Below are 14,167 nucleotides of genomic sequence, written 5' to 3'. Positions count from 1 at the left end.
ACCTACAGAATATGGCATTTAAGATGTTTAATAACCTAAGGCTTTTCATGACAGTGAAACATGTCTGCTCTTGGTAGCATCAATCTACTTCATAAAAGAATGATGAGCATCAAAGAACCTTTATGTGGAGTTTGCTTTTACTTTGGCCAAGTTAGCCACTGGGCAGAGGAGCTGCTTTTGCTTTTGCCTTAACTGTTGAGAATATGCTGTACAAACTGGACAAGCAGAACACAAAGGAAAGTGATGGTTAAACTTTGTCAAGCCAATGTGGGACAGCCCTTCAAAATTTCTGCCTCATAGAAAAATCTTTTATAAGTTGCTTGCTCTTGCACTTCCTGTTACTCAGGTAATATTAGATCTTTCTGAGGTCTAGGATGGAGTTGAAGACTAGATAGTTATAATCATAGCTTTCTTTAGTTATGATACAAGGTAAAGTAGGTAAAAAAAAAAACGTTAGACTCACCAAGAGAGGATAAATAATGGAGTATTTTCTTTGAATTTGGCAAACACAAAATGGATTGTACACTGTAAATGTAATTCTTACTTGATAATTGATCCTGTAGTATATAGCTTTACTGTGTTAAAGTTAAAAATCTTTCTTTTTATTTAGACAAAAAGGGGGGGGGGGAATGTGGAATATTACTTTAACTAGGCAAAGATATGTTACATTTGTTTGTGTTGCATTTGTTCAACAATGTAAAGATATGTTGCTTTGCCTGCCTAAGGCACTTGATGAGCCTAATAAAAAGCTGAATGGCCACTAGGCAGTAGAGGGATTGGCAGGGCTGGCAGGCACAGAGAATAAGTAGGAGGAGAAATCTAGGCTTGGGGGCGGGGGGAGACTACACGAATCAGCTAGGCACCCACCAGCTGGATAGAGTAGAACATATAGAACAAAAGAAAGATAAGCTCTGAGGCAAAATGTAGTTGAAGAGAAAGAGGTTAAATTAAGTTATAAGAGCTAACTAGAAATGAGCATAAGAAAAGACCTAATAATAACTAATAAGTCTCTGTCATGATTTGGAAGCTGGTTGGTGGCTTAAAGAAAAGCCTGTTACAACAGGCTCTGAACACCTATCAAGTCTGTGCTCAGAACTCCAGAGGTGCTTCTGTATCCTTTGTAGACTGAGCTCATTATTGGAAGTCCACACTTGTAATATACTAACACACACACCTCTCGGTCATACCTACCACAATTATACCACCACAGCAATACTAAGTAGCACTTATTGTCTTATTTACAGAATAGCTCTTCACAAACTTCCATATCTTCCTTGACTAATCTTAGGTGACAAAACTACATAAAGATGCCTAGCTATGAATTTTCTTCCTTTTCTTTTGAGACAGTCTTATGGTGTAGCCCAGGCTGGCCTCAACCTCACAGAGATTTGCCTGCCTCTGCCTTCTCAGAGTACTGGCATTAAAGATCTAAGTCACCACACGTGGCTTCCATGTGATCTAACTTTCATGGTATGGGAACATCACAGTCTGTTCAACTATTTACCTACTGAAGAACATCTAATTGTCTGGTTTGGAGTCACTATAAATAGAAGATGCAATAAACAGTGGCATATAGATTTCTGTGTGAGCTTAAGTTTTCGTGCCTCTGCGATAAAAGCAACTCTACACTATATGGATCACAAGTTGTTTTCTGTATAACTGTATTACAATCTCCCCAGCAACATTTGAGCAATCCAGTCTTTCTGCATCATCAGATATGTCTTTAGACTTTTTTCTTATCTCTCTGTATGTACATACTTGAGAGAGAGCATTTTGCTATGTAGCCCACAATGGCCTAGGAAGTCTTGACCCTCCTACCTCAGCCTCCCAAGTGCTAGATTACATACACCTTTAATCCTAGAACTTGGGAGGCAGAGGCAGGGAGATCTCTGTGAATTCAAAGAAAGCCTGATCTATATAACAAGTTCTAGGCTATCCAGGGATGTGCAAACCATGTCTCAAAGCTACTGAAGGAAAAACAAGAAACCAAACTTCTAAGCTCAAGTCACTATAACACACACTGATACAACTGCAGGACAGGATGAAAGGCTCTTGCATATGTGTATGAGTAGAGTGTGCAGGTACATGGGTCAGCTGTCTTCCCCTATTGTGTTCTTCCTGACGTGCCGAGTCACAGCCTCCTCACTGTTCTGCTGTTGTGACTAGTCAGCTTGCTCCATGGATCCCCTTCTTCTGGTGCATTGGGATCATGGGGTTGTGGGATGTGATTCTAGGGATCCAACCTCCAGCCCTCAGACTCGAGAGACAAGTACTTGACTTGCTATGCCATCTCCCCAGCCCTTGAAACTCCTTCTCTCACTTTTAAGATTTACTTTTTATTTTTTAATTGTAAGTGTCAGGAGGAAGTAAATGACTGCAGCTGTCTCTAGAGGCCAGAGGGGCTGGAATTACAGGGTGCTGTGAGTTGCCCTATCAAGTACTCTGCAAAAACACTATGTGTTCTTAACTACTGAGCCATCTCTCCAGCCCCCAACGCTCTCTTTTTACAGAGAAACAATATCCAAATATATAACCTTAAATATGGTAGTAAGGAACTTTATATATTAATATATCATCATCTTTAAATTAAAAGTAGCTTTCATCTGACCCTATAGAAAAAAATAAGAGTTTGGAATATTTTCATTCAGCAAAATCAAAGATTACAGCACTTTCTAGAGTAAATCAAGTTATTCTCACCACTAGACTAATTAGGTCATGGTGTGGAAAAAGGTGTTCTAAAGTACGGAAGACAGTGAAATTAAAATAAGTAAGTTTCTATATCAGCTAGTGAATGACTGAAAGTGTTAACAAGGCACGAAAAAAAATTCATTATCCTTCTCTGTGAAGTTACAGAACACGAGTGTAAGTTAACAAACTCTAAACACAGCTATAATCACATCAATGGGATGGACAGGGACATTCCACTTGATCAGGGAGCTTGAGTTTTTATACACAAATGAGCTTCTGCTTTCAAGTGTACCACACTTTCATCAAAACATCTGTTTCTGTCACACTGCAAATGGTCACATTAACCTCTGTGTATTTTAGTATTACCACTACTAATACTCTATTTTCGGTCAAATTAATAAAAAAGAACAACTAATATCACTCACATGACTATTGTCAAGCTAAAAAATACTGCTATTATTTAATTATTTAAGCACATTTTTTTAAATGCCAGTTAAGTAATATCTTCTTTTTTACTGGAAATGATGTTTTCTAAGGAACACAGACTCTGTGTTTAGGAAAACGTTTTCAAATTTTAAAATCCTATTTTAAGAAGACAATTAAGCCAACAGTCATAAATTTTAAAACTGAAGGCTTGTGGAAGAAAACGGACATTCTATGGAACAGCCCACAATGGAAGCGCTCTCTCTCTCTACGCTACCCTGTTTCACAAAGAACAAGCAGCTCAGCTAATCAGACCTCAGCACTCAAAGACTCACAGGGAGACTGAGATGGGCCACAATGCGCTGTCTGTCACATTAGCAAATGCGCATGCACGTAGAGTGCTTTCATCTACAGGACTCATCCTCCTTGAGAATCATACAACACAGACAAGAAACTGCTACGTACTCCATTTTATCCTTTAAACATTACAGTGGGGAATGTAAAAATTAAGGTATTTACACCAAGTAAGCTACAGACTGAAGACTGAAAGCTTTTCAGCCTCGAGTTACCTTATCGGCCTTCAGCTTTCTAAGGAAAGATGGGTTGTCGTACCCTTTCGCTTGCCTTGCCTCTTGCAAATGGTTGATCATCCACACGTTTTTTCTTTGCTTTGCCAAATCAAGTGCTGATTCACCCTGGTAATGTAAATAGAAGATACTCACATTAAAAAGAAAACTAATATTTTCATTAATAGCTTTTAAAGAAATTCCATTAAAATAAATTGACTAAATTCATTTGGTTTCTGACATCATATAAATCAATTTAAAATCTAAATCATTACATACCTGTTATCATTTCCCATTCAAAACACAACAGGAAATACATTTTTTCATCTTACACTACAGACTCTATTTTTGCTTGCATTTTGACAAATTAGAGAGCAAATCAAAAAGTAGGTATTTTAGTACCTGCTGGATCAGAGGCTATCATTAAGCTTTTCAGTTAGGCACAATCCTTACAGCTTTACTAACAAGGAAAACATCCTCACACTGTACCAAGTTGTCAGAAGTCTGCTTTACTTCAGTGATGGTGGGAGTCTTAAGAGATTCGGGAAGAAAAGGCAAGTCAACTTCTACTTCAACCACTGTCCTGGCATTCAACCTACAGAAACTCGTCTACCCACAGAGGAATTCCCAGAGAGCAGGAGAGCAATGGGAAGGAATCACTGCATCCCGGCTAGAAGCTACGAGGTCCTTTAATACTCAAACAAGAATGCCAGGAGTGCAGTAACAAGTAAGAAACAAGAAGTACACAACTTAGTCCTAAATGCTCCTTTTAACTTTTATTAATTTAAATTTCCTACTTCTTTTGCAAATTAGACACCTACATTTCTGATCTATTTAATGTCCTCTATTTATTTGATTCTTTAAATAAAAAAGATAAAACTGCCAAAATTTGAAGAATGATTCTCAAATTATTTTTTTTAAAAAATTGAAATTTTACTTCAAAATACTGGATTAAAAGAAAAGAAACAGGGAGTACTAAGGTACTTATTAAGTACAGAACACAGTTTTTTTTTTAAAAAAAAACAGAAATCAAGCATAACACTACTGTACAGCAACAAAGAATTATAAACAAACAAACAACAACAATAAATTTCTTTCAAAAGCTCAAGCAGACTTTTAATACAAAACCCAATGGTATTTAATAAGGAACGGGCTAATCTAGGTGAGCCTTCCACAAATAGGGATATTTATTTTAGATATTCCTTGCTTATTCCAGAATTCCATCACCTAAGTTTTCAGAACCAGCTAATTAATCCAAACTAGAAATATTACCTGAATTATAGCAATCCCTTGGGTAACAACTCCCAGAATATCCTGCAGTTGCCTCGGTCCAGCTGAGCACCCCTTCCACTAGAGGGCCATGTGACACCTAAGGATTGCCTAGACAGAAAGATTGAGGGAGCTTTAAAAACCTTTCAACTCCTCTAGTCATCTGACCATGTTTGTATAGTTCTTTTATTCAGCTGGTAAAATAAACAAACAATTCAAGAGTTGTACTAAAACCAGGGTTCAGAATCAAGTCTATATTAGATTACTCCATGTTGCAGCAAAAATCGTAAGTAATACTAATAAATGTTCCATGAGGAAGAAGTCACATGGAGTATTTATAGACTATGTCACTGGTGTAAACAGCATTTTTTCAGGGGTTTTGGTCAAATAACCATGGCTAAGATGGAAGATCACTTGAAGTTATGCTTTGGTGGGACTGAATCTCACTGTCAAAACTAACACTCGTTAGAGACCATCGAGGTCCAGGTATTTGTGAACTAGTGAACAGCTACACTCTCCAAGGACTCTCACCTCTGTCTACTGACACCCTCTGACAGTTTTAGAAAGAAAGGACTGGGCATGCTTAGGTCACTCAGGCCAATTGTTCTTCCCAAATTAAAATTTCTAACTTTATGTATATAACTACAACTGCATGATAAAATCTTTAAAAATTAACAAATTTGTTTCTTCTTATTCTTAGAACACAAATTACTTTTTTACCCTATGGTTAATATTGAACCATGACTTTAGTGCTGTGGTTGTAATATTCTTTTGATACTTATCCAATGAAAGCCAAAAATCTTCTTCCCCACCAAAATGCTATCATAATAATATTTTAAAAGTCTAAGGGTTTATGGGTCTATGTCATCCTAGATCTTTGTGAACCTAATCTGGTGTATTTGGCTACTTCTTATCCTTCTAAATATCAACTTTAAAATATTTTAAAGTTATCCATTGTTAAAGTAATCTTCAAAATAAGTTGTCTTTTTTGATGGAAGAAATTTGTTTTAGATAAAGGAATTTAATTCCTTTCCCAAACAAGTAATTTACAGAAGCAATTTCTAGTTAACCTAGATATATTTAAAAGAAACTTAATCTTGTTTTTAAAATAGTTATTTCAGGAAAGGACTGAATAATTAAATAATTATAGCACAGAAAATGTTTTTGATCTTGGCTGAAGAATGCAACATTTTATAGATTTAAAAATCAAATCAAGATTTGCAGCTACAGCCTACCCTTACAATTCAATTTTATTTTACATTTTTAAAGATATAGTTATTTTATTGTGTGTGGATTAGTGTGTATATATACACAACATGATTGCCCGGGTGCTTGCCAAAGTCAGAAGAGGGTGTTAGGTGCCCTGGAGTTGGAGTTGGTGCTGGGAAATGAACCTGGGTCCTCTACAAGAGCATCAAGTGCTCCTAACTTCTGAGCCATCTCTCCAGCCTCTAAAATTCATTTTTATTAAGAAGATCTTTCCTAGTATTTAAAATAAAAACATAAATAAATATTGTCAAAACTATGAATAAAGGATAATTTTGAGGCGTTTCCACATTTGCAGTGACCTAAACAATGAGCTTTCTACTGCACAGTGAAAAGGCACCCTTCATGCAAAGCTCACAAACCAGTGAACCTCTATCTCCCTCGGCTCAAAACAGGACTTTCCTTCAGCACTCACAGCCTCAGCGTGTGTCAGGAGACAAGTCAGCTAAAACAGAAGCTGCCTCACCGATTCTCAAATATAGTCTACCGTGTCGCCCCTACACGAAAATATTATAGATATTATCTCAAATCCTTTCAGTTAGTTCCATCTCTACTCCTTGGCTAAGCTAAGAAAAACCACCAGTCTAACGGACTTTCTAATCGCTCCATTATCTTAATGATTCAATGACTCCTTCAACCAAAATTGTCTCTAAGACAAAAAACACATCCTATGGCAGTCTATACACACCCTCCTGTATCCTAGGACTTGAACAATGATTAAGCATCTAATCTGAGCATTTATACGCTTCTCAAGTTGCCTCTTGCTCACTGTACTTCTAAGCCAAACCCAGCTAACACCCCTAAAACTCAGCATCCAACCCTCCTTGGCCTTGCAGTGTTTGTAGTTCTTCACATGGAAAACCTGCTGACCATTTATCTCTGCAAACCAATTCCTTCCCTTCATAACATCCACGAAAACATCATCTCCGAGGAATTCTCATAATATTGCTAGCACCATCTCAGCCCTGCTACTCAACTGCATCTGATCATGAATTTACTACTTTATTCTTCAACAGAATGTATGTTCTGAGACAACACAGACCTTAATCTGTCTTGAACATTGAGACAACCTACCAAAGAACCAATATTTACTGAATGAAAGGGAAAAAATGGTTTCTATCTGAAGTGGTGACTAACACTTCAAGTATACAGAGAATGACAGATCCTAATAGAAAGAGCATTTCATTCTTATTTTCTCCCTTTAACTGTATGAAAAGAACATTTAGAAACAAAAAACTCTTTCTTAGTAAAGTGGACAGAGATATTTTTCCCTCAAAGCTATAAATGTTGCTTGAACAAATGAATTATTTCCTTTAAGCTAGACTGTTCTCCAGAAGGAGATACAAAGCATTACTCTTGATCACATTGCTAGGCTAGAGTGTATAACTCAGGGGTAGAATGCTTGCCTAGCACGCATGAAGACCTGTATGAGTATGGGGACTTTTTTCTTTTTAAACAACAGTCAACAATAGGCAAAAGTGAATCTGTGCCAGATAAAATAATTTAAAAAGGCATGAGTTTAAACAGAATGTCTATAGGCACATTAGTAAGATCAATCATTTGGCACTGTAGACTCTACAAAGTATTCTGATCTTGGTTCCATATAGGTAATATGCCTGAACAGAAAGTACAAAAAAAGAAAAAAAAAGCTAAACATTATGTGAATACTTTCAAATACCTCTACTCTTATCATTACCTTTTTGTTGAAATTCATTATAAACTTTTCTATCTTACCAACATTAAAGGTTTATGCAATGGTTGGTAGGGACCACAACTTTTCATTAATTATTTTAGAAGATGTTAAAATTTTCATGTTGCAAATACTTAAAGAGCACGACTGAACTGTCCTATCGTTTTATGTAAATATAGCACTGTTTTCAAATTACAGAACCGTATAGCCATCTTGCTTTCATAATTATTTGGTATACTGTAAGTCAAATGCATTAATATGGCAATTAGGAAAAAGCAAATTGAAATTAATTGCTTACAGAATTGGTTCTTTTTTTTTTCAGTGATGTAAGCAATATCTTGAAATGTACTTCTAGTACATGAACCTCAAGACTGGACATCTAGAAGTCAAAGAGAGTGAAATGGAAAGGAAGGCAAATGATAAAAGAAGGGGAATCCTTCTTTTGGCCTGGGCTAAGCACAGTTCACTAAAGCCAGTGTTTTAAAAGTTTTTTGCAAAGACAAACATTTCTCTAACATTTCTAAAGTAGCAGAACAGTACACTGGCTGTCATAAATGTCAGTTTAAGCAAAACTGAAGACTACACAAATCTTCACTCTTTTAGCCAACAGATATTTGCTAAGTACCCATCCCATGTCAGTATTATGGAATACCAACTTTCCCTTTTCCACGTGTTTAGTGAACCATTCTGATTATCCTGGGTAGGAACAAGACTTAGAAGTTTAAAAAGTAGAAAGAAAAATCTATCAAATTTATAATATTTAAACTAAACTCAAAATTTGTAATTAGACTATTTCTAGAAATTCCCTAAGCTATGAAATAAAAGTTAAAAAAAAAAAAGACGGTCCAAGCCATTTTTAATAGACTAAGCTTCTCTTCTTAAAGTAACCCAGTAAAGGAAGAATTTTCACCAGAACATAAAGAGATGCCTTGATCCAGCAAGAGGTACCCACTTTTTGATTCGCTATTTCAGGTTAGTATTAGCTTAAGCTCCCTTTACATTTAATTAGCATATATCCTTTATGCATTTATAAAACATGGCTCAGAAAATACTACATATTACAGCTAATCCTTAAAAACAGTTTTCAAGACAGTGATTCCTGACAGTATTTGTAGCTATTCCGATTACTGCTAAAGGACACAGTGGATCATAAGCCTTTAAGAATGCAAAAGATGAACCAAAAACTTGAGAACCAACTTTTGACACTTATTTATGCTGTGTTTGCATGTGCACGAACATAGGACACAGCACATGTGGAGGCTGGAGTGCAACTTAAAAGCTGTCCCTTCCACCATGTCATGAAGGGAGAACGCAGGTCATCAGGCTTGGCAGTCGGGGCCTCTTGCCCCAAGTCATCTTGCCAGTCCCTCAGCAAAACCTTGTGTTCGTAGACAATTTATGATGCCTATAAATTCCCCAAATTCAAGTGTACATACTAAATTGTACTTGGCTTAGATTAATTCTGTGTACTTATCTTGGGTTAACTTGCGATATACTCTATAAACATCACAAAAGTTTTTTTAAATCGAATTTAAGTCTTATTCTTTAAAGAAATAAGTTACTAAAATGACAAAGTCAAAGAAATACTAGAATTTATTATGAATGATGTCTCTCCTATGGCTGTTAGATGGTGTGAAGGTATGATGGCATGCAGGACGGTCAGAGGACATCTTTGGGGAGCTGACGCTCTCCTTCCACAGGGATGGCTTCTGGGAGTCATTCACCTTAGGTGGCCAGCCTTTTACAAACAAGTGATTTTAGCAGCTGTGACATTCTCTGACGGGATAATGTGTTTTGTAACTAAAAACTTACAAGCAACAATATTCTTAAGAAACCAGAAAGCTATTGTCCTTCATTTATAAAAGTTAGAAGCATGTAATTTTTAAAATCCAGTACAATTCCCTAATAAAAGGCCACCTAAAACTAAAAATATTTAAATATAAGATGAAAATATATGACTCAAGTTTTTAAAACAAATTATTTCATAGAGACAAATGATTAAACTACAAAAAAAGTTCTCCTAATGCTCAGTCTTAAAAAAGCAAACAAGAAAACCACATGCTTTATGAAGAGACTCCTATCAGTGTCCTCCTCCTCCTTCAACAGCAATACGTATTTACCTTGACATTTTGGGCGTCCACATTCCCTCCAGCTTCAAGAAGGAGACTAATGACGGTGGTGTTCCCTGCTAGAACTGCCCAGTGCAGAGCAGTGTTTTTGTGATACTTGTCACCAAGGTTAACTGAAACATTGAATGTTAAAAGCAATCTAGTTGGATCCACACTGAAAAGGAAAAAAACAAACAAACAAACAACAACAACCCTAATTTCAATTATCGGAATCATTACAAAGACTACACTGACTGTGGCTGCATTCTCATTCCATCCTGGAACACAACTATTCTAGCCTCTTAATATTACAATTAATAATTAAATAATGTGCCACCCTATATAAAGTAATATGGTGCCAAGAGACAGCATACTTGGTCCCAAATTCCCTACTTTTAAATTAAGAATTCATGTTATTAACACCTACACATTTAAAGAATAAAACATACTTCATTCCAATTCGGACTGATAAAAAATGATTTAAAATAACTTAAAAGTGAATACATAAAACTTTACAGTGTGATCACATGCAAAGGTAATTACCTTTAAAAATAGTCAACTGTTCTTGCCCTCTCAGAATTAAGAGGCTTCCTTCTGTCCTGCACTAGTCACTACTGCAGGAGCTTTCCAGAGCACTGTGTGTAGCATCTGCTGCTCTCTAATCACGTGTCTCAGAGTGTTATGCTGAAGTGATGGTTACATACCTATGTGTTCTATAAGCTGCCCACATTAAAGGCGTCATTCCGTTCTGATCCATCATATCTACATCCTGATAATAAAGACAGCAGAATTTTAAGATCCTAACCAAGACTAGTTGAAAACATCTAATTTATACATTATACAATCTGAAACATTACTATTAATCAAGAATGCTTCCTGAAAACCTCTCTCTTAACTTTAAACTGAAACTAAGTTCTATGACTAATTAGTCTAACTGGTTTACAAATTAAGCTTTCAGACTTCCCCTTTAATATTTTATATTCAACGATCATTTAAAGAATATTTAACATAAAATATAAAAACATTTAATGTAAAATGTTTTATATTTAAGATATTTTAGAATTCTAAGTGGTCCTCAAACACTATTATTACACAATCTTAACTTAAAATAAAAGACAATTTTTAATAATCTTTCACAAGATGAAATTTGCTATGTGACATTGTTTTGTAGTTTTCATTTTCCAGAGGGAAGAAGATATATAGTTTTATATCTTAATTTCCTTGACAATTTTTAGGTACTTATAAATATTATACCCATTAAGTCACACAATATTATGTCTAAACACTTTAAGTATGTATTGCTTTTTCATGTAGAAAAATTACTCAGGAAAAAATTAATTTAAAAACTTAGACCATCATATTTTATCTTTCATATATTAAAAAAAAATACCATACTACTGAAGTTTTGTTCTTTGATCTTTGGGTTACTTTTTTCCTCGAGGGTCGCTCTATTTTGTGATGATGTCTTACCCTGTAGTCCAGGCTGGCCTGGCATTTAACCATGCAGCCCCAGCTGGGCTCAAACTTGTGGTAGTGTTTCTTCCTGCCTTTCAGCCCGCCAAGCAGTGCCAACACACCCAGCATTGTTTGATTTGCATGCATCTGTGTGTCCTCCTCTCATTGTGTGCTCGATATGTATGCCTCTACAAGCACATTTGTCCACATCTGCTGGTGTAGAGGCCAGAAGAAGGTATCGGCTGTCTTCTTCTAAAGCCACCACTTGATTTTCTGAGACAAGGACAGCTAGAGTAAATGGCCCCAACAGCGGGACTACCTCCACAGCCCAGCTTCGACCTGCATGTGGCAGTGTGCTCTACAGGGAGCCACCGCACAGCTTCATTCCCTTGATATACTTATAACCTACCTACTTCCCAAAATTTTAAAAAGACTAATGAAATGATCCAAAATTACAAATCAATTGCATTAACAAAAAGATAACGAACACTCAAAATTTTATATCATTTTTTCTTTCCCAGCTAAAAGGGAAAAGAAAAATAAGTAAATATAAATTCTCCAAGCCTTGGTATGAGAAACCAGAATAAGGATAATCTCCTCTGACAGTTTCCAAAGACGGTTCCTATAGTATTCCCATTCTCATGCTGTGCTGACATCGCCCACACTGAACACAAGGCAGAATGCCCCAGCTTCAATGACAGAAAGAAATGTTGCTTTGTAGGTTCAAGTCAGCAGAACTGCTTCTGTATGTGCTCTTCAGGGAATTCTGAGGCCCCACATAAGAAGTCTACTTCCCTGTTGAAGAGCGGTATTGTAAAGTTTGGACAATGCATCAAGGAAGGCAGAGGGCTAGCTGTCCCAGTATCCCAGCTAAGAACAGGCCTCTAGCTATTTCTATCAAAACACAAGAAATATATACATGACATATTCTGATTTTAATACAATCAGAAAAAAAAGAAGAAGAAAACCTAGGTGGTGTTTCTCTTAACAAAATGTATTTATTATAAAAGCATGAATAACAAGACGAACAGGTAATATAATTAATATAATTAATGTGATTTTATGATTACTGATGCACACCAAGAACCTAATCCCAAGGATCCTGACGGAAACTGCACCATTTGATGCAGCAGAAAAAGGAAACATGTTTCGTTTTGTTTCATATTAAATCATTCTCCTCAAGAATATAAAACAGGGGGCTGGAGAGATGGCTCGGCGGTTAAGAGCACCACCTGCTCTTCCAAAGGTCCAGAGTGCAATTCCCAGCAACCACATGGTGGCTCACAGCCATGTATATTGAGATCTGGTGCTCTCTTCTGGCCTGCAGGCAGAGCACTGAAAATACTGTATACATAATAAATAAACAAATCTTTAAAAAAAAAGAATATAAAACAGAATATAATAGGTCAATAAAATTAGCTTCAGCAGTTTACAAGAATTCAGATGACAAGTTCCAATGTTTGTGAGTTTGAGGTCAACATGACACAAGCTAGGGTAATTTTAGGAGAGGGGCCCTCAACTGAGAAAATGTCTCCAGACTTGCCTGTGGTCCATTTTCTTTATGACTGATTTGGGAGGGTTCAGTTCACTGTGGGTGGTGCCACCCTGTGCTGATGGCCCTGGTGAAAAGCAGGCCGAGCAAGCCATGAGGCATGAGCCAGTAAGTAGTGCTCCTCCATGGCTCCTGCATCAGCTCCTGCCTCCAGCCTCCTGCCCTGACTCCCTTTAATGATGGACTGTTACCTGAAAGGGTAAGCAAAATAAACGCTTTCTTCCCCAAGCTGCTTTTGGTCTTGGTGTGTTATCACAGCAACGGGGACACTAACTGAGACAGAAACTGTACCTGCCTTGGGGTACTTCTGTGACAGACCTGATCATGTATGGGAGCCTGTGGTGATACTGTCCTCTGTGATGGAACAGTTGTTGAGCACTGAGAGCCTCAGTGCTGAGGCTGTTCTGTGGGAGCGTGGAAGATGAGAATGTTCAAAAAATATAAACAACCGGGCGATGGTGGCGCACGCCTTTAATCCCAGCACTCGGGAGGCAGAGGCAGGCGGATCTCTGTGAGTTCGAGACCAGCCTGGTCTACAAGAGCTAGTTCCAGGACAGGCTCCAAAGCCACAGAGAAACCCTGTCTCGAAAAACCAAAAAAAATAAAAAAATAAACAATGGAGGAACTTCAGATGAAGTTCTACGAGTCCCTTAAAGAACCTGTAGGGGCATGCAACATTTTAAAACTCTGTGGTTCTACTCGGCTGGAGCTGAACAGCTGGTTGTGGTTAACAAGAGATCAGCACCATGGAAGTGAAAGCTTTGTTTTACTAGAATGATTTATTTTGGTTAGTCAGAGCTGAGAAATTAGCAGTGATTAAGAAGAGACCAGCATAATGAAGGTAGTAAATCTAGGAGTGTGTCCTCAAGATCAGCACACAGAAACTATGGTCTAGAGAAGACTAAGGTGCAATCTTACACTGGCAGCTGAACTTGATAGTCAAAGATGGTGGCGTACCATGCAGGTGGTAATAGTTTTGAAGGCATGGAGGGGTCACAGAGAACAACTGAGGCTTGGCACTGTGTGGCAGGACTGGGGACCCTGAAGTGAGGCCAGAAGAGGCTGATAAGTGTGGCCCAGCTGCACCAGAGACTACAGCACTTTATTTTTTTTTTTTTTTTTTTTCTGTCAACAGGGTACCAGTTTTATT

General features: G+C 37.2%; 1 protein-coding gene across 1 annotated transcript in view; it reads right to left on the bottom strand.

Moving 5' to 3' along the window:
• The window catches only part of Zdhhc17 (zinc finger DHHC-type palmitoyltransferase 17), a 63,860-nt gene that overhangs the window by 18,357 nt on the left and 31,336 nt on the right, over positions 1-14,167 (bottom strand). The window contains exons 6-8 of the mRNA XM_041668828.1: positions 10,715-10,779; positions 10,023-10,185; positions 3,681-3,806 (exon numbers count right to left, since the gene is read on the bottom strand). Coding sequence (XP_041524762.1) covers positions 3,681-3,806; positions 10,023-10,185; positions 10,715-10,779 — 354 coding nt within the window. The remainder of the gene's footprint in view (positions 1-3,680; positions 3,807-10,022; positions 10,186-10,714; positions 10,780-14,167) is intronic.

This window comes from Microtus oregoni, unplaced genomic scaffold (assembly GCF_018167655.1).
Source record: "Microtus oregoni isolate MIOR12 unplaced genomic scaffold, Mior012 000001F_ref0000356, whole genome shotgun sequence".
Taxonomy (NCBI): domain Eukaryota; kingdom Metazoa; phylum Chordata; class Mammalia; order Rodentia; family Cricetidae; genus Microtus; species Microtus oregoni.
The sequence above is the reverse complement of the archived record's forward strand: the minus strand, read 5'-3'. Positions and strand labels throughout refer to the sequence as shown.